A 22,024-nucleotide genomic window follows, 5' to 3' on the forward strand; every position below is an offset into this window, starting at 1 on the left:
AGCTGATGTTAAAAGGAATTGTTCTTAGGGGGCAATTCGATTACAAGTAATGTACATTTATGTCCCTCCTGAATGGCAAATCACGTCCATCCACATCACAATTTTTCCCTAGTGCAGGAAAACTTGAGATTTCAGAGGTGCCGTAACTGGCTGATATTTGCGCAGATGAGCATTGGGGTAATGATCGGTGATACATTGCCTGTAATTGAATTGACCCCTAATACCCTTTTCAGACATAAAATCCAGGCTTCAACCTGCGCTTTGGCCCAGTACACTTAGCACGGGTTGAAGTCGGGGTTATCCCTTTCACACATGGGTGACGACCAGGGTTATTCCCGAGTCGTCACTCTTCACACCGGACCCGGGTCTCAAAGGCATTCAGTGGGAGCTTGGAGATTATGTCATTGTCATCTCCAAGCGTTACTTTCACCGGCTAATCAATTTCTTTTAGGTGTGACCCGGGACATCAAGACCTGGGTAGCACCTTTCAGACTTATGTCGGTTTGTGGACCCGGGTTGCAAGTCCAGGGAAAAAGCCTGATAGCGACCAGGGACTGTCAATCCGGGTCTGACCTTTCAGATGGGATGTAGATAGTATACTGGCGGACGGGATGCCGGCCATCAGAAGCCCGACCCGGAACTAAAGATAGGTGTCGAAATCCTGACACCAGTCTATATCCCAACGCCAGAGTCTCGACAGCCGCCATCCCGATCAAAGGTACACTGGGGCGTCTTAGCTGTTAATTGCTGGGGGGGGAGGCTTAGACACCACGGGGGTGTTAGTGTTAGGCACCACTGGGGGGGTAATAGGCACTAAAGGGGGATGTTTAGGCACCAAGGAGCGAGGGTTATGTTTAGGCACTAACGGGGAGGGTTAGGGTGCGGGGTGGGGAAGCACTGGGATGACGCTGTCTGCATTTTGACAGCAGGTATCGCCAGTATTTCATACCCAACCCCTTTCAGACATAAGCAAGACCCGGGTTGATGTGCATTCACAGCTGCTTTTTGTGGTGAACTATAGGTTTAGATGAGAGCAATATGTGTGGCCACAAGATAAATGAGCAGTGCAAAATAGCACAAATCATCTGTAGTATGTACATTTGCCCAACAGTGGTGCTGTAATACAGCATATATCTCTATACACCTGAGTTCATGTAAAAATATTTTAAAAAAACATTCAATTCACTCATCTTTGCATTTAATAATGAGGCCATACATACTACAAAAGCTCCTGTGGTCCAGCCAAAGACTTGGATAGTGACACATAAAAGTTATGTACCTCAAAAATGTGTCTGCAGTGCACCAGAGTCTTGTTTCTGAGGTGTGTGCTTCCCACAGTCAGGTGGGTGCAAATTGTTCAGCGTCAGCAGCATTTCCTTCAGGCTGATTTATTCTTCCTATAAACGGTATGGCCGGGTTATATGCAGTATGGGGAAATAAAGTAGCAGCTTGGCCCCTGCAGGGCATGAGCAGCCTGCGCACAATGTAAACGAGGTGCAGGGCGCAGGATACCCGGGCCTGAGCCTGCCAGGTCACGTGGCCAGACGAGGCTTCTCCTGTGCGCCCTGTACACGAGGCTGGGGCGCCGCCGGTGGAGGAGACGTTGCACCAGGTGAGGTAACGGACAGGACATGGAGGCGGCACTGAGCGGAGCGCTGTTCCTGTGCTGGCTGCAGATGATGCTGACCGCGGTCAGGACGGAAGGTAGGCAGAGAAATCACTAGCACGGAGCCATGATTTATCCAACCCCATTGTATACAATAACAACCGTTATCGGGTGTACAAAATACGGCTCTCCAGCGCTTGTTAGGTTACGGGCGTGCTGGGACCTGTTGTCTACAGCGATTGGCGAGGCACCCAGGTAATGCTGGGTTCACATACATTCCAACATCCCTTCCTGACCCTTTTTAGGAGGGAATTGTTTATTATTTTCCAGATGGACTGGTTAGAGACCTCGCTGGATGAAGAAAGAATAATTCCAAAAATTTTCGGCACACGTTAAAGCTATGTGACTACTCTTCCAATAGAATTTCAGAAAAGGATAAGGGATTCTCCTAAACACATTCTGTTATATGAGCAGGGCCGGCTCCAGGCATGTTCCACCTGAGCTGCTGCACGAGGGCACCACCTACAGTGAGCGGGCCGATTTTCAGCAGCCATTTTACCTGGCTGGCCCAGCCCTGTCACGCCGGGCTCTGCCCAGCCCACACCGCTGCTGCGCTTTCGCCCAGTGTGTCTGCAGACTCTGCACCCTGGTCTCTGAGGCTGAGCATTGTGCGGACGCGGAGGCCTGGGGCGTCCGTGCGGAGGAGAGACGGTAATTGAATGCATCACCATGAGCTCATGCTGACTGCTGGCACAGGCAGGGCAGGCTGTTTGTTTGTGTGACTATGTGCCGGCTTGCCGCACCCCACCACATACAGCCTGCCTGTCAGTGCCAGCAGCCAGCCCATGAGTAAAAAAAATGGTGTCGGAGTCTGAATGGATGCTGTGGTCATGCACGCGGCATCCATTCAGTGACGGGAGAGGGCTGGGGGAAGCCCAGCTAGTCAGGCTCCCCCCAGCCTGACATTATTTAGAGGCGTGCCATGCGGGCACGTCTCAAAATAATGTCACATAGGGGGCGTGGCCTATGGTAATTAGGATACACCTCCATTTTCAGTCACGTGCGGCTTAGCCGTGCACGATGTAAGGGTACCGTCTAAGGAACCGGCACAGGATGCTCCGACCCCTGGAGCCGGCCCTGATATGGGCCTCTTCTAGGGGCAGGTGCTCCCAGTGCAAACTAGGGATGGCCATCGACCAGTTTATGGTCGATGTTGAATGCTGTTACCATCGATGGTCATCCATTGCATGGTTGGTAACCATCGATGCCCACTTGCGATATCACCATCATTGGTAACAGCACTGATGGCCATCCCTAGTGTGAACAGTCAAAATGCACCCTCTCCTCAAACAAGCATAAGCACCCCGGGGCATGGTCTCACAGTATGTGGTGTGGCCTCAAATAAAAAAACTACCTTATGAATAAATTACATTAACATTACCATATCAGTTCACCCCCGCAGGTAAAAAAAAAAACCATTGCTCCCCACAGAGGAAAAACCATTGCTCCCCACAGAGGAAATAACATTGCTCCCCACAGAAGAAATAACATTGCTCCCCACAGAAGAAATAACATTGCTCCCCACAGAGAAAATAACATTGCTCCCCACAGAGGAAATAACATTGCACCTCACAGAAGAAATAACATTGCTCCCCACTGAGGAAATAACATTGCTCCCCACAGAGGAAATAACATTGCTCCCCACAGAGGAAATAACATTGCTCCCCACAGAAGAAATATCATTACTCCCCACAGAGATAAATAACATTGCTCTCCCCAGAAAAAAGCACATTGCTCCCCACAGAGATAAATAACATTGCTCCCCAAAGAGATAAATAGCATTGTTCCCCCACAGAGATAAATAACATTGCTCCCCACAGAAGAAATAACATTGCTCCCCACAGAGATAAATAACATTGCTCCCCACCAGGCCCGCCAAGAGCCGTGCCGGGACCCGGTAAAAAAAAGGTGTGTGGCCTAATCGCTAGAGGCATGGCCACGCCCCCGTAGGCTAAAAAAAAGAAAGAAAGAAAAGTTTTGCAGCGGCGCTGCGTGCTGGCGAGGGGGGCGCAGTGAGCCCCCTCAGCCTGGCGCATAACCAGTGGGGGGCACAATCAGCTTGATTGCTCCCCCCACAGGCATAGGAGACTGCTGTGGCTGCTTCTTAGCAGCCGTGACCAGTCCCCCAGTGCAGCCCAGTACACAGCAGCGTGTGCTGGGCTGCTGTGATGTAAGAAGGGAGGGGAGCGGTGCTGGACCTGGGCCCACGTCAGGCCCCTCTAGTACCCGCCCCCCCTCTCGGCGCCCCTGCTCCCCAGAGAAGAAATAACATTGCTCTCCATAGAGATAAATAACATTGCTCCCCACAGAGATACATAACATTGCTCTCCCACAGAGACAAATAACATTGCTCTCCCACAGAGACAAATAACATTGCTCCCCACAGAGATAAATAGCATTGCTGCCCCACAGAGATAAATAACATTGCTCCCCACAGAAGAAATAACATTGCTCCCCACAGAAGAAATAACATTGCTCTCCACAGAGATAAATAACATTGCTCTCCACAGAGATAAATAACATTGCTCTCCACGGAGATACATAACATTGCTCCCCACAGAGATAAATAACATTGCTCTCCACCGAGATAAATAAAATTTCTCCCCACGGAGATACATAACATTGCTCCCCACAGAGATAAATAACATTGCTCTCCACAGAGGAAATAACATTGCTCCCCACAGAAATAAGTAACATTGTCACCAAGAAGAGCTCAGCGCTGCCCGGCCCCAGGTCTTCAGTGGTACAGACTGGCAGCAGCACACAGGCTCTTCGCATTCCGGAAATTTGGTAAAACTGACAGTATCGCATCCCCAAACTTATGGGGGTTGCGGCACTGGTGGAAACTCAGCAGATATCGGAAATATCCGCTGCGATTCCTCCATAATACATCTTTTGGTCAATCAAATTTGGTGCGAGTTGGCTTGTGCAAGCCGTTTTCAGGGCAAACTCGCACTGCGAAGTACAGTTGCAATCAAATTTTAAACTCACTTTTTTTTTTCAGCGGAAAATCCAGGTTTTTTTGTGCTCACCTCCGAGAGTGAAATATGGTGGGGAAGATATTTAAAGGTAAAAATATTAGGTTACAGTGCAGATTCCCTTTGGACAGCCCCCCTAATGGCTAATTAGTCATTTAGAAGTTTTCAATTAGCTTAATTGGCCCAATAATTACATGCCATTTTTGGGTGGTTACAAAAATGGCCTGAAAATATACTTTTATTGTTAGTTTAGACACCCCAAATGTAATTACAGTATTTTTTTTTTAAATGAAAATAATAGCTTTTTTACCATTTTTTCTTTACATTTATTTATTTAAAAAAAAGGTTAAAGTGGCCTCAAATTAACGCAAAACCACCGTTTTTCTTACTATTCTTTTTTTATTTATATTTTTTTAATGCACAAATCTTCCAATTGACACCATTTAAAAAACAGTACTTTCCAGTACTTTCCTTATGCCCACTAACCGCCTTCTGCTAACTAAATTGTCACTTTTTTTGGATCCAGCATGGTTTCCCCACTTTTTCATGCTCTTCTCCCAAGTTGCATGCTATAGAAAATTCGCACACTCTCACCACGAGTAGCGCAAGTTGCCATTTTTATTTGTATTGAGCATTTCTCTGGAACGTGCATTCGTATGAAGTGTGTGTTTTATGAAAATAAGTCGCTCTTGCAAAGTTGCACCTAATTGAATTGACCCCCTTGTGTCAATGCTCTCGACTATCAATGTCAGTTTTTTTTACTTTGTTAATTTCTTATAATATTTGTTGCATATAATGTGATGCTTCAATAAAAAAGATTTAAAAAAAAAACATATGCATATATGCCAAAAAAATACATGGTGAATAAGTTTCAGATTTATTTATTGCTCTGACTACTTTTGCTTTTAGGGGTCTATGACAAATTTGTACCTCAGAAGGCAACACAAATTGTAAACTTTTTTTTATTTCACTATTATTTATTTTAAATCTAGCTAAATTTTTTTTTTTTTTTTAGATAGAAAGCAATTTATTCAGACACTAATGACTTGATATTTTATGATTATTGTTGCTGTATTATTTTATGTGGGCAAATCAATTAAATGTATCGGCCATGAGTTGCCAGCGTTCTGACCGTTTCCTCAGCAATTTGCATCCACAAACATCATAGGTTTCATTAGCAGCCCATAGAGGGGCTGTAGGAAAATCTGCAAAAATCCTCCACCATAATTCTTGACAATGGCCCTGATTCAGAGCCGGACGCTCTGACCAGAGCGCTCGCTCTGAATCAGGGCCCACCTCCATTAAAATGGAGCGTCCTCCTGGACGCTCGTATAGCTGTGGTTCACCACCCACAGCATATACGAGCGTGCAAAAAGATGGTCGCGATGGTCTTGACCATCGCGACCATCGGAACTGCGAGTGAAAGCCTGCGGTTGGGTTTCACAACCGCAAGGCCAGGAGTGATTTTGGCTCTATCAGAGCCAAAATCACTCCCACTGATATCACTAGTGATGTCAGTGGGGCCGGCTTCAGACGGTAGGCGTTCCCTTGGGAACGCCTCCGTCTGGCAGGCACGCCCACCAAAGGGGGCGTGCTGTCAGTCACCATCGACAGCACGCCCCCTTTGGTGAGACACTCCGAGCGAAGGAAAGTCCTTCGCTGGCCGGGTCTCGCGCATGCGCACGACGGAGCTCCCTCCGTCGTGCGCATGCGCAGTGGGGAACATCGACCCACTTGCGAGCGTACTGCCGCTCGCGAGTGGGTCTGAATGACCCCCGATGTCTGCATTCATATCACTGAGAATTGAATTGTTGTAGTTGTCAAGGAATTGTATTTGTAAGTCATTTTTTATTTGTTTTTTTTTATGTGTGTGTGTGTGTGTGTATGTGCTACTTGCATATAGATAACATAATTCCTGGTGGCAGGCAGTAATATTAGTTTGTGATTGTTTTTTTTATACACTTAATAAATTATGTTTAAAAATACATATTTTAACATAACTGATGGGTGGGGAGTCTCTAAACTAGCTGCTATTATTTCTGTAAATTGGGGCTGTCTATATGCACAACACATTTACTTGCTAGTTTTCTATCTTACATTTTTGGACCTAGCTGCCTTTTTCTGTATAAGTATTGTTACATCGCGGTATAACTACTGTAGTCTGCTCATACTCTGCTGGTGTTTTCTATCCCATTTTTCAGTTTGTGGACAACGTCCACTAGTATATACGCTTGGATCCCGTATTATTGGTGGTCACGATGCGCTGCCAGGAGCATGGCCATGGCAGGTCAGCCTTCAGTATTTCAGTTCAGGATCTAGCTATAGACACCGGTGTGGTGGATCTCTTATTCACAACATATGGGTAATTACTGCAGCTCATTGCGTAGTGAAAAAGAGGTATGTAATATAACAATATTAACATTATTGAGGTTAAACAACAGTATGAAACTTTGTTTGCTTGTGCTCTGCTCAGTTGTATGAACCAGAAGCAACTAACTATTCTTAGGCTGGGCACACATTAGTCCATATATCGTCCTATATATAATTTTGAGGCTGATTAGAACTATATATCAGGAACATTGTGTAATGTGTACCCGCGATTGCGCGCTCTCGAGGGTCACTTGCATTATAGTGTGATTGGCCGTGCTGTATGGCCAATCACACAATATCGCATGCGGGGCTATGTAGTATACTGAAGGACGAAACGAGTGATTGTTCGGTCGTTCATTAAATCTTTATAGTGTGTACCGGCAGTCTTGCATGGGACGGCAAGATTGCCGGTCGTTTAGTGTGCACCCGGCCTTACACATGATGAGGTATGTAATGCTCCAGTATGTATCGTATGCAGGGCCGTAGAGAGCCTGGCCGGGCCCGGGTAAAGGAGGGGCCGTGGCCTAATTGCGGGAGGTGTGGCCACTCCCCCTTGAAAAAAATATCACTTTTGCAGCGCTGTAAGCCCCCCAACCCAGCGCTAAGCAGGGGGGGCGCGATCAATGTGATCGCTCCCTCCCACAGCCATAGGAGACTGCTCCGGCTGCTGCAGCAACCGCGAGAAGTCTCACACTGCAGCCCAGCACAAGCTGTGTGCTGAGCTGCTGTGAGGGAGGTGGGGTGACGTCGGGCTTCTCTAGCAAGCCCGGGCCCGGGTAAACTGTACCCGCTCCACCCTCCCCATGATCGTATGAGCAGCTGTGACAGACCTCCTCATCTTATATATTTGTCACTCCGTTGCATCACACAGAATATTTTGAAGTTAAAACTAGACATACTAGAATCAGTAATCTGAATACATACTGTTCAATGCAAAAATTGTCAAATAAAAAAAAAGGTTATGAAATATAGAACAGCAATATATTTTTGAAAATAGCACAACAATAACATGCAATGCAGTCAATAAGGAAAGTGTGTGTGTAGAGAAATAATTAGCAGAGGCCCTCTCCAACTCCACAGCTCCCTACATCTCCAACTTCAGCTCCTTACACAATCCCTCCCTCCCTCTCCGGTTGGCCAATGACCATTGCCTTTCCTCCCGTCTGGTTACCACATCTCACTCCAGAATTCAAAATTTCTCCCGGGCTGCCCCCCACTACTGGAACAATCTCCCTTGTTCCATCAGATTATCCCACTGACTGCATTGCTTCATACGTGCACTTAAATCCCACCTGTTCACAAAAGCATATCCATCTACCACTTAACTATGTCACCACATAGTTTATCTCTTAACTCCCCTTGCACTGGCTCACTCCTCATGTCTTCCGTTGTCTCCCCTTTCCCTCTAGACTGTAAGCTTCATGAGCAGGGCCTTCATCTCTCCTGTTCTCCCCAACTACTTATCTTGCACAACTGCTACACATCATCCTTGAGCTCTCTTCCCCTGGACCCCAATCACCCATCATTTGGGCCCATGCTGACAGCTACAGGTTTCAGCTGATGCTGTACTTTTAAATTTCACATATTACATCAGTGTGGAGATTTGTACTGCTATTTGTACTGTACTGTTTTACCGTGTATTGTCTTATTGTTTTGCTCTATGTACAGCGCTGCAGCACACTTGTGGTGCTCTATAAATAAAATGTAATAATAATAATTCCGGAGATTACCAGCTGAATCAAATGATGGTGAATGACCTGCTTCTGACATGTCAATAAACGTTAGTTGGTATAAATATTATAAATGCACCATCTGGAACATCTCAAGATCGTCTAGAGTGTAGAGATGAGTTTAAATCACGATAAATAGAGTTTCACAATGGAATAGGCCGTTTTGCATAATTAAAGGTTCCGGTGATACAATCTGTAAATTCTGCTTTTACTTCATCATTCTATCTTCTTGCTGTGTAATGTGGAGGAGTGGGAAGGCTAATTTCCACCAGCAAATCCTACAAAACGTCATATCACTTCAACTTTAAAAATTTGTCTCACCCTTAACCAAAGGATCTAAAAGCTATTGTGGAACTAATCAAGATCCAAAGGCTTTTTTAAAGTGAGAATGACCAGTGTGATGCATGGCAGAGAGTGATACAGGCAGAGAGTATTCAAACTACTATATATTTGCACGTACAAGTTACAAGACACTCTCCCCCTCTCAAAAGATTATTTTGGGGAGGAAAATAACCCTTAACATATGGTACATAATACATATGCCACCACTGCTGCAAATTTGTACACAGAAGCTGTGCGAAAATGTGCTAATGTCACAGCCTCCAGAATTTGTATATTTGTATTGAGACGCCCACGGGCGGTTTTGCAAATACAAACAACTGCGTAAAAAGATGCAGCATTGGTCGCAGATCAGTCAATAATCGGCCTTCTGAGTAACCACACACACACCTGCTGTGTATAATCAGCCTTCTGAGTAACCACACACACACGCCTGCTGTGTATAATCAGCCTTCTGAGTAACCACACACACACAGCTGCTGTGTATAATCAGCCTTCTGAGTAACCACACACACGCTTGCTATGTATAATCGGCCTTCTGAGTAACCACACACACAAGCCTGCTGTGTATAATCGGCCTTCTGAGTAACCACACACACACGCCTGCTGTGTAAAATCGGCTTTCTGAGTAACCACACACACGCCTGCTGTGTATAATCGGCCTTCTGAGTAACCACACACACAAGCCTGCTGTGTATAATCGGCCTTCTGAGTAACCACACACAAGCCTGCTGTGTATAATCAGCCTTCTGAGTAACCACACACGCCTGCTGTGTATTATCGGCCTTCTGAGAAACCACACACACGCTTGCTATGTATAATCGGCCTTCTGAGTAACCACACACACAAGCCTGCTGTGTATAATTGGCGTTCTGAGTAACCACACACACACACCTGCTGTGTATAATCGGCCTTCTGAGTAACCACACACACACCTGCTGTGTATAATCGGCCTTCTGAGTAACCACACACACCTGCTGTGTATAATCGGCCTTCTGAGTAACCACACACACACCTGCTGTTTATAATCGGCCTTCTGAGTAACCACACACACAAGCCTGCTGTGTATAATTGGCCTTCTCAGTAACCACACACACACACGCCTGCTGTGTATAATCGGCCTTCTGAGTAACCACACACACAAGCCTGCTGTGTATAATTGGCGTTCTGAGTAACCACACACACTGCTGTGTATAATCGGCCTTCTGAGTAACCATACACACACCTGCTGTGTATAATCGGCCTTCTGAGTAACCACACACACAACCCTGCTGTGTATAATTGGCGTTCTGACTAACCACACACACACACCTGCTGTCTATAATCGGACTTCTGAGTAACCACACACACCTCCTGTGTATAAAATCCTTTTAAACCTGATGATTTCTCCTTTGTATTAAATGCCACTGGTATTGAGAAGTAAGAGCCAATAAAGTAGAAGGATAAGTTGTGAATTTAGAAATTCAGATAACAATTTTAAAGTTTCTCTTTCCCCTCCCCCCCCCCCCCCCCCCCCCTTCCCCCAGAAATCCTAGGTATTGGAGAGCAGTTTTTGGAGTAAACAGTATCTTGCATACAGACAAAACAAGGAAAATATCAGGAATTAGACAAGTCAATGTTCATGCAAATTTTGATGCTACTACAATGGATAATGATGTTGCATTATTGGAATTAGCAAGTTCAATAACATATACTGATTATATCCTACCAGTCTGTTTAGCTGCAAGGGAACTGCCTCCAGACCCTTGGGCACAATGCTTTATAACTGGGTGGGGCACAACCACACCAAAAGGTAATATTATGTATATATTTATAAAATGTAAAATAATAATAATAGCAATAAATGTTATATATATATATATATATATATATATATATATATATAGTTATATATATATATATATATACGAAAAAAGGTGGCACTCAGAGACTTCAGTAAGGAGTGTAGCAAGTACCCACTACGGGGTAACTTTTAATGTGACAACAGCAGATGCTGTGAAGTTGTCACATTAAAAGTTACCCCGTAGTGGGTACTTGCTACACTCCTTACTGAAGTCTCTGAGTGCCACCTTTTTTCGTATATGCATTCGGGGAACCTTTCCCCTTTGGAAGGCACCGGAGCGAGGTACAATGGAGAGGACTGGTGAGTGCCGGGTCACTATTGGAGATATATATATATATATATATAAAGCATGTGGGTCCTCAATATTCTGCTACATTAAAGACCAAAACCAAAAATGTATCACTAAATAAAATACTCTCAAATTACCAAATACAGACATGATTAAATGGGTCTTATACTGGATCTAGGTAAACCATGATTATATTTACCCTTCCCTAAACATGTTTGATGCAGTATGTGACACATTGCAATAATGTGGATAGGAGGACATAAGGATAAATCATGTGACTGTGGTAGTCACATGCCAGGAACTCTGGATGTGTTCTAAAGTCGGTCATCTGGCCAGTTTACCGTTTGTTTTGACTTTAGTAAATGGTTGGTTTGCAAAACCGTCAGAAAATCGCCTAAAAAACTAAAACCGACGCTTAGTAAATTTACCCTTAATAGTTTGTTTCAAGCTCACTAGAGCATAGGTTAACTGTCCATAGACTGGGCATTATTTTAAAATATAGCCTATTTTTTGTTCCTAGAGTATTAAACTCAATAACATTAATTTCCAGTCATTTACAGTCAATTTAGACCATCTCACAGTAGTGCCCCATATACAGTGCCCCCAGTAGTGGTCCCCATATGCTGTGCTTCCAGTAGTAGTCCCCCCTATGCTGCATTGCCCCCAGTAGTAGTCCCCCTTATGCTGCATTGCCCCCAGTAGTAGTCCCCCTTATGCTGCATTGCCCCCAGTAGTAGTCCCCCTAATGCTGCATTGTCCCCAGTAGTAGTCTCCCTTATGCTGCATTGCCCCCAGTAGTAGTCCCCCTTATGCTGCATTGTCCCCAGTAGCGGCCCCCCCTATACCGTACCCCCAGTAGCGGCCCCTTACACACGCACACACACAAAGGATAGAAAAAAACTTACCTGAATCCCCGCTCCTGCCGCGACCGCTGCTGTCCGTTCCTGCCGGCCACAGCGGGGGGAGCCGGAAGGCTGAGCTCATGAGTGAGCTCCAGCCGGCTCCCTCTGGGGACGCAGCAGCCAATGAGAGTCTGTCTGACTCTCATTGGCTGCTATAACAAACACACAGCCGGTGGCGGCGGTGTGTTTGTTACAGGGCAGACCGCTCTCACTGCGATCTCCCCTACACTTGTGGAGGCCTGACGACAGATCCTCTCGCGAGGATCTGACGTCAGGAGGATGACGTTCGGATCCTTGCGAGGATCCGAGTCAGACGGGGAACACCCGAACAGCGTTCGGGTGGACTTGGATCCCCGATGTTCGGAGCGGTTCGGATTCCACAGAATCTGAACCGCTCATCCCTAGCACAAACAGAATCGCAACCATGTCCACCACCACATATTGACCCTTCGGCCACGTAACTAAACCTAAGACCACATAACTGACCCTAGGATTGCATATATCACAATTTACTTAATTTCATAATTTTTGCAAATTTTCTTAATAAGAACTTACTTTTGGCCTAGGGGTGCCGTGAATAAAATGCTGATATTCTACGGTGCCGTGATTCAAGAAAGTTTGGGAACTACTGAGTTAAGTGGTTGAAGGTGGATGTCATTGTATCAGTGAGATGGGTTGAAGAGATGAGCTAGAGGAGGACATGCAGTGGGGTAGAGAGAGCTGAAAATTTAGGAGGGTGCAGTTGCTACGATGAGATAGTTATACAAACCCAAATTTGACTGCAGACCGCAAGTACATAATTACTTTAACAATGCAGGCATTGGTCGTTGATGCAGATAAAATTATCACAGGTATGAGTCTGATTGGTAATACATAAAAATGATTACACTATTATGTGGAACTGTGCCCCTTTCAATAGCCCGTGTTGTGATTATTTGTAGGTAGGCCCATGGCAAATGCCTCTATTAAAGCATCATTGATAATATTGAATGGACTGTTCTTGTAATCAAAGTGGAATAATGTTGTTTAACATTTGTGTGTAATTTGGTTTCAGGTGAAATATCTGTTGTTTTGCAAGAAGCACAAATAGAAATAATTCCAAATTCACTTTGCAACAGCCCTGGATGGTACAATGGTATTATTACTGGCAACATGCTTTGTGCTGGATATGAGAGTGGTGGAATTGACACATGCCAGGTAAAGAGAACTCTATAATATAAAATACCTAGTACTACAATAACTATAAATAATAATAAATTGTTTTGGTACAAATTACAAATAGGATTGATCTGTTTGGCATAGAAAGTGCAGAAAGTACTTTAACAACACCAAATCAATTTGTTCAGTATGTTTGTTTTGTTCACCAAGTGGGACCACTGCACTTCTGTTATTACTGAAAACAAAAGCTACATTTGCAGTTAAGAATTAAAGTGACATTTATTCCACACAATTGGATGTCAAGTGACACCTAACAATCAGTGTACCATGTTTTATTATTAACTATAGTTTGCCCACAGCTTTGCTCACGTGGATGTCTGTTATTGCTCAGCAGAACTCATTTTACAAAGACAGTAGTGGCATCTAATATTGTGATGTATATTTCTACATCAGGGTCCATAGGGTATCCACAGGGGTATAGGTGATGACGTCAGGCATCGGGCACCATAGAGTTAAGTTTTCAGCCTCCCAGGATGCACTAGGGTCCCGCTCCTATACCCCGCCCCCGAGCCAAGGCATCTCAGTTTCGTTGGTGCCCGGCTCAGAGTCAGAGCACCTGTTTAGAGGGGGGCTAAGGATAGCCCCTGAAGTTTTCTTCACGGCAGCTGTGGCTGCCCATCTGGAAGTACAGCATAGACAGTCACTACTGACGTCCATGCTGTCTTCCCTACACCCCCGCTGGTACCAGAACGCCGGTACTGATCCGGGGATGCTGGTAAGCATCTGGGGTCACAGCTAGCGGTGACCCCAGATGTTTTGGACCATGGCCGGATTCAAGGGGGCAGCAGGTAAGCAGCAGGGTCCCGCGGTGGGTCCCTGCTGAACACATGGTCCAGAGTCCCCAGGCAGGGGGCTCCCTGGGGACTGGCTGCAGCGTGGAGCCAGGTAACAACCTGCGCTTCCACTACCCCCCTGGGACAGCGGACCGCAGCTGAGCGGGAGCGCTGCGGCGTCCCAGGGGTTAATTGCATGCCAGGGGAGCGCGCCTTCCCCGTACACAGCTGGCGCCTCCCCCGCTGCACACAGCCCTCTCTGCACCTGCCGATTGGCTCTGTGGCAGCGCTCCTCCCCCAGGCCGGCCTCCTCTCTGCTCCTCGGTGGCCATCTTTGCAGAAGCATGGTGAACGCTGCTGGGAGCTGCTGATCGGTGGCATCGTGGTCTGGGTCCCCCGGCATACCTTTCCTCCGTTGAAACAGGCCTGTGTATGCAGCGCTGTGTCCTACCAGGCTCTGTGTCTGCGTAGTTGAGGATCAGCGCAGATAGTGCAGGGATTAATTTCTTTGCACTGTATATGACTTCTGCTAGCGTCTGCTGCCTGTACTTTCACTTTCTACTGTCAGCCATTTCACTGTCCCTGCTCTTCTTCTGTTAAAGCACTTTTCTACTTCAGGGTCCATAGGGGGTCCACAGGGTTGACCTTGGGGTATAGGTTGGGAACCAAGGCCCTCATTCAGAGCCGCACGTTACCAACAGTACGCTCGTTGCGTTCCGATGTTGACTAACCGCGCATGCGTCGGTGTTACACTGCGCATGTGCGTACGGCAGATTGCGAGGTTTTTTTCTCTCGTTCCTAAAATAGCGTACAGGAAGTGACATGTCAAATGTGATTGACAGAACAGGGCGTTTTGGGTGTTGACGGGGGTGGAGATGAAAAAACGCAGGCGTGACGAGGCGTTTTTGGGGCGTACATACATTAGCAGATGCGAACGTCAAATGTGTTCGGACCGTCTCATACGTCACTGGAACATCCGCTTTCCCTTCAAAATGCTCGCACAGCTTAGGGTCAGGATTACTCGACCACATTGGCGATGGCCTTCTCCGTCCCGGGACTCAACGATGGTGCTGCGATTAATCGCGGCTGGTCAGTAATTAGTGTTGGATTGAAAACCGGCTTGGTATGTGTTTGGAAAGCAGTTTATTGGGATAGCACAAAAGCGTACGCAGGTGGAAATCAGAGCTGCTAATGTCATGATTACACAATCAATTAGCGTACATTTTTGGTGTTTTATTTTGGCCACAATTTGTTGGTTATGGCCTATTGTAACAATAATGTCATCATGTTTTAATTAGCTCCCCTTTTTTTTGGTTTACTGTGGAATTTGCATCGCTATGTGATTTTTTAAACGTTCCTTAAAGAGGCCTTTTTTTTTTTTTTAAGAGGGTCAGTTTTTGCCTTTAGGGCCAGGATTAAATGTAACCCATTTGTACAATAATGTCACAATACAATCTCAGTTTTTTGTTTTAAATTTATTGTTTAAACACAAACAAATTGGCCTAATATTTTGTTGCCTTTTTTTTGTGGCAAAGATATTTGTTAAAAAAAAAAAAAAAGCCATAACTGGTAACATAAACGTAAATACCAAATGTAAAAAAATTTCACAAGAAAGGAGAGGGAAGTTTTGACCAGAAAGGAATATGAGCCAAGCACAGAAGGAGTGTGGGAAAAGTCGCCATTGCTGTCACCGTTTTCTCGCCCGTTTGGCTGGGTGAGGGTGGGCGCCAGACCGGGTCCGGGATGCCATCGGGCTGGCCTGTCCAGAGGCAGATGTTGTGGCCTCTGGACTAGGCACAGGGCTAGGCACATTTGGAGGATTGGCTGATGTTGTGCCAGAGGTGGAGGATCCGGATGTTCCGGCAGGAAGGGAGGTCGGCTCCACCATGTGCTGGCGAACGAGCTGCTCCAGGGCATCGGCGATGCGGATGTTGGCCCTGGTATTTTCCGCCAGGGCCTGAGCAATGGTCACGTTGGCCGCAGCATTTTGCTCCAGGGCCTCAGCCACCCGTATCAGACTGGCGTCCATCCTCTGCAGAATCTCCGTATGGAAATCCGATTTAAAATTGAGTTCTGTGAGGAGGCCCACTGCCTGCGAGGGGGCACGCCCTGGACTGGCTTCTGCAGGGTCCTCAGCCGGATGTACTGGTTCCTCCCCTGCAGAGCCAGCAGAAATTCTGCGGCCAAGGCTCCCCTCTGGAGCAGACTCATCCGCCTCTGTCTCTGTTAGGAAAATTGCGAAAAGACTCACATTAGAATCTACATATTGGCACAATAGCATTTCAGAGTTGGTGACATCACAAGACTTACCTTGGCCAACATGAGGAGCCGCAAAGTCTGGCATGTCCGTATCCATGTTGGACACGCCAAACACCTCCACAGCCTGCACACACCCCTGTGCCAGCTCTTCTAAGTCTGTCAACTCCAATGACACAGGGGTGGGACCCCCACCTGTCCCCCTTGCATGCCTAGCCCTGTCGGCAAGTTTTTGCTTGAGACGATATTTGAAGTCTGCCCATCTGTGGAATGAAATTGGAACCATTATCCTTTTTTTTACAATGGGTTTTGTTTATAGGATGGGAAAGTGTTTACTTACCGCCGTTTGACATCCCGGGCTAGACGGACATAATCACCCACCCTATTGACAGCAACGGCGACCTCCTCCCACATTCTCCACTTCTGGCTTTGGCTCATATTCCTGGCTGCCTGGGGCAGGATGTCAACGCACTTCTGGATCAAAACCTCCATCTCCTTGCTTGTGAAATGTGGCTGCCTTTTTTTTTTGGCAGCTTTGGCGGGTTGACTGGGGCCAGCAGTCTCTTCCATGTCATCCTCCTCACCTATTTGGGTAAATATGCAGATTTAGCCACTTCACAACTTGCCCAATATTATGTTTTAAAATAATCATTGAGACAAAATGCATGAAGGCCTTACCGCCGGATTTTTGGCCATTGTTTCCCTGGTCTGAAGCCATGTCTCTGCTTCCAGAATGAAATCAACCAGAATTCAATGTGATTTCGTGACGTATTTATACATGCGTCCTTTGTTTGCGGCCGCATCATTGATTGTGCGTCCCTATGATTCATCCTTAATTTGTGCGGGAAAATAAACACTATTTATGGCTTGGTGTGTGTGGAGTCGAGGTTGGGTTGTTGGATTGTTGGCGGTTAAGTTGGTTGGATTTGGTTGTTTGCGGTTGGAGGATTTGGCAGAGTTGGTTTTTTGTTTGGTTTTGCTACAGTTGTTTTGGTTTTCCGTTCGCATTTTTTTGCTTTTTTCCCCATCCTTTCCTGATTTGGTAAGTTTTGTGCAGTCTAATTTGTGGCCAATTGGTGTCTACTTCTGTTTTTTGGTTAGCTATTTTTTTTTTTACACTAATTTCATCTTTTTTAGTTTGTTTTGGCTTTCGGACCCAAAGACCTTTTTTTTGGAAATCTTATATATTCGAGTTGGGTAAGTCCATTTTTTTTCTTGCATTTGCGAACTAATTAACGCATTTTTGACTGTTGGTGTAGTGACTTGCATTTGCGAACTAATTAACGCATTTTTGACTGTTGGTGTGGTGACTTGCATTTGCGAACTAATTAACGCATTTTTGACTGTTGGTGTAGTGACTTGCATTTGCGAACTAATTAACGCATTTTTGACTGTTAGTGTAGTGACTTGCATTTGCAAACTAATTAACGCATTTTTCGAGGCTTATTCATCATGTAAACCAGTTTTGCTTTTCCCTTTTCCATTTTTGGGGTCCATTTGAACCCTATTTGACGTACGGTGTGCAATGTCGTTTTCATCGATGGCCAAATGTGTGTTTCGCCTATTTTATGTGTTGGCTTGCAACAATTTGACAAACAAAAATTCACCCTCTAAATTTTTGATGTCTCATTTTTGGCTTTTTTACAGTTTATACGTATCATGACAATACCCCGGCATGTAAGCAGCTATGGATGGTATCAGAAAGCTAAGTTGTTTTATGTTACTTTTGGGGTGGCTCAAAAGCCTTACATTGTAAACTTTGAATTTCAGGTAGATCTGGGGCGAATTGTTCTGGCCCTGCTCCCGGAAGACGACCAACCTCAAACTCGTCCCAGGCGTAGGCATCGTAGGCATGCAAGGCCCCAGATATTTCGAACACGTGTCACCCTTTTTGGAATGCCCGATGATGAGGTTTTAAGACGCTACCGTCTACCTCCCAAAATCATCATAGACACTCTCTCATTAATAGAAAGTGATCTTGAGCGGCAAATTGACAGTCCAACAGCAATACCACCACTGACGCAATTTATGGCGGTGTTACATTTCTGTGCCTCAGGATCGTTTCAAACAACGGTGGGAATAGTGGCGGGCATCTCCCAATCCTCCTTTTCCCGGATCCTGAGGGCAGTGATGGAGGCACTTTTCAAGCACCTCCATCATTTTATTAAAATGCCTTTGGATATGGGTGCCCTTAGTGTGGCCAAGGCCAATTTTTACCAAATAGCTGGCTTCCCACACATCATAGGGGTTGTGGATGGTACTCACATACCACTTCAGCCTCCAGCACGGCTGGAGGCAATATTTAGAAACCGTAAACACTATCACTCCCTGAATGTAATGGTGGTATGTGATGCCTCCCTCCAGATCCTGTCCCTGAATGCTAAATTACCCGGAAGTGCTCATGACTCCTTCGTCATCCGGCAATCAGGGATATGGCAGAAATTAACCAACCTACAAGCTGGTGATGCGTGGCTTCTGGGTAAGTGGAGACCTTTAGTACATAACAATGTTAAGCTTGATACACAGTGTTCCTGATGTGGTATATTTTTGTTCACAGGAGACAGTGGATACCCTTGCATGTCCTGGCTGCTCACTCCTTATTTGGCTCCCACACCAGGGCCACAAAGTGCGTATAATTCCGCACTTACAGCCACCAGGCAAGTGGTGGAGCGCTGTATCGGCCTTTTAAAAGGCCGATTCAGATGCCTCCACCGCTCTGGTGGCGAGCTCATGTATGTGCCGGATATGGTGTCTAAAATTGTGGTCCTGTGTGGGATATTTCACAACATTGCCATAAGGAGTGGTGTCCCAATGCAGCCAGAGGATGCCTTACCTGAGGATGGCCCCCCCGAGGTTGGTCGAAGGTCAGTATGTGGGGGGGCCATACGCGATGATGTGGTGGCCAGATTTTTTAGGTAAGTTTGAACAAAACTACAGTGTTTATACCTAATGTGTTTGTGTTTGTTTGCGAACATCTAATTTTTTTTTTTTTTTCTCACCATCTTCTGTTTGTTCACATAATCTTTGGCACTCCAACGCTCACTACTTCCTGCTACCCTTACCAAACCTGGATCTGGTCCTTTTGGGCATATATTCTGGAACCCATATCGCAACGCCATGTTTGTGGAATCATGTTGGCATGGTCCTTCGTCAACCAGTTCTTGATTTTTTGTTTTTATTTAATTATTTCTTGGTATGTGTTGTATTTGAATTTATCACTGTGTTCTTTTTTTGGGAGTGACCACTTTGTTTTCTCTGTTATGTTGTGAATAAATGTTTGGAGAGTGAAATGGTCTTCCTTTTTTGGGACGTTAACAGCAAGTGTAACCAGGTTAACACAAGTTACATTTGACTAAGGGGTAAACCAGTACTGACGCCAGTTGAGCTAAACTGAAATATGTTTTCAGCTTCCCAACCCACACCAAAAGGAAGCCTGGCCCAACCTTGGGATTTGTAAGATTGGCCTAAGCAGCTTGCGCACCAACTAGGAACCTGTAAAATGTAGAAATATGTAATTGACACTACACCCAAAAAGGGAAATGACATTGTTACTGTTATGTGTTTCTTGTGTCTGTTTGACATACAAAGACAAAACACAATCTAACTTTTAAAAAAGGGAAATCCTTGCAGGAACAGTCTACTTATGTCATGCTAAACTATCTTGGTTTTGGATTTTAAAAATGAGCCACAACGTATATTTGTCTGAATAAATTTATTTTGAAAATATAACAAAAATAAAAAAACTACTGCCGAAGGAGGCCAGGCAGCCGGTCGAGGGCCACCAGAATGCCGATGACATGTTGCCGCATCTGCCCCACACAATCCGCCACCTCTTGCCGACGCCTCTGTTCCTCTGTGGGTGAGAAAAGTGTGTGGGTTAATACAACAATAGGGAATCCACATAAAAAAAAAAAAACACAACCAAATCACTCCTAAACCCAAACAAAAAAAAAAAAAAGGGGGGGCTGGCAAAAATACAAGGCCTAGGTACAAATTCCCACAGGTATGATATGTGTATGTTGAAATCACCAGGAAGAGGTAAAGGCAAACCTTCAAAATCACCAAAAGTCAAGCCACAAAAACACGAAGAAAGGCACGACACATGATTACATACAAACAGTTTGTGCTTTAAAAAAAAAAAAAAAAAAAACATACCGGGAGCCAAAACGGGAGCTCCGGAAATACCTCCATGATCCTCCTCGGAGGATCCGTCATTCCCCAAAGAATGGGGAGGAGTTATGATGGACTCCGGGGAGGGGGTAATTGGAAGAGGGGTGGGTGGAGGAGAGGGGGAAGTGGGACGGAGGGGAAGGAGGCCCGACATTTCCGGGAGAGGGTCTGGGAAGGATGGGGAGGAGTGGGGAATAGGGGAAAGATTTGGGGTGGAGTGTTGGCTGGGGGTTGGGGATAGTGGCCGGGAACGCCGTCTGGACGGACGGTGACGGCGGAGTCTTGGCTGTCCCCCTAAAATATGCCAAAGAAATTGCGGTTAGTTTATGGACAAATCCGGGCAACAAAACTAAAAAAAAAAAAAAAAAACAACAAATAAGCCAAATAGCAGTAGAATGAATAAAATAGAGGGAAAACATGCACACGCAGATATGAGTACAAATAATAAATAGGACAGACAGGAAAACATGCACACGCAGATATGAGTACAAATAATAAATAGGACAGACAGGAAAACATGCACACGCAGATATGAGTACAAATAATAAATAGGACAGACAGGAAAACATGCACACGCAGTTTGCCCCACAAACACAAACATTAAAACCACAATACATAACACTTACTTTCCAGGATCTGCATGCGAAAGCATGCCAGCAAGCGGGGCGTTCGCCGTTGCAGGTCGGACCACCTGCGCTCCAGCTGCCCGATGTTGCGGCGTGAGCCGAAGGACCGCAGGCGGGACCGTGCCTCCGCATACGCGGAGCGCTTCTGCCGGTTGGTCATGGGTTGAGGTTGGCTGGTGATCCGGCGATCCATGACCTCCGTAAGCACCAGCAGCTCGCGCCTGGTGAATGCGGAGGCTCTCATGATGGCAATGGTGTTTTTCTTAAAAATCATTTTTGATAAAGTGTGTAAAAATTTTCTGATTGGCTAATGTATTTTGGAAATTAACAGGAGCAATGTTATTGGTTAGTGTATGAGTCATGTGTTCGACAGGGCCAGAAATCTCTGGAGAGTTATGATAGGCTTGATGCAGTGACATGCGTAAGCAAATTTAAATAAAGAAATGAACCCAGGGAAATATGCGGGGATCCACAGCAATAGTACAATTGTTTAATTGTGGTTCACATGTTTTTTGAACAATAAAAGCGAATGTTTCATCCGTACGTATTCTGCGGGTAAACACAAACACGGACAAGAGTAAAGTTTCTTGCATTGTGTTGAAAAAAACAAACAATTAAGCTAATTGATACATTGATTGGCATGATACGATTGATGGAGGTAGGCAGAATAAAGGAGCAGGTAATCGACATCTGACAAGGCCACTTCCTGTTTATACTTGTGCGTGTGTTCCTTTCAAGCCATTTCGGGGATGTACGCTCGCTATTTCGTACGCTCGTTAGTTAGAGGAGGGGTCGTCAGAGTTTAGGGAGGAATTTTAGATGCGAACGAAAATACGAGCGAGCCATTGAATTTAAATATTTTTG

General features: G+C 45.5%; 1 protein-coding gene across 1 annotated transcript in view; it reads left to right on the forward strand.

Annotated features, from left to right (window-relative positions):
* Window positions 1-1,631: 1,631 nt before the first annotated feature.
* Window positions 1,632-22,024, forward strand: part of TMPRSS12 (transmembrane serine protease 12) — a 45,936-nt gene continuing 25,543 nt past the window's right edge. Inside the window, exons 1-4 of the mRNA XM_088465877.1 lie at window positions 1,632-1,704; window positions 6,846-7,041; window positions 10,610-10,875; window positions 13,172-13,314. Coding sequence (XP_088322003.1) covers window positions 1,632-1,704; window positions 6,846-7,041; window positions 10,610-10,875; window positions 13,172-13,314 — 678 coding nt within the window. The remainder of the gene's footprint in view (window positions 1,705-6,845; window positions 7,042-10,609; window positions 10,876-13,171; window positions 13,315-22,024) is intronic.

Source organism: Taudactylus pleione, unplaced genomic scaffold (assembly GCF_031769625.1).
Source record: "Taudactylus pleione unplaced genomic scaffold, aTauple2 ptg000065l, whole genome shotgun sequence".
Classification (NCBI taxonomy): domain Eukaryota; kingdom Metazoa; phylum Chordata; class Amphibia; order Anura; family Myobatrachidae; genus Taudactylus; species Taudactylus pleione.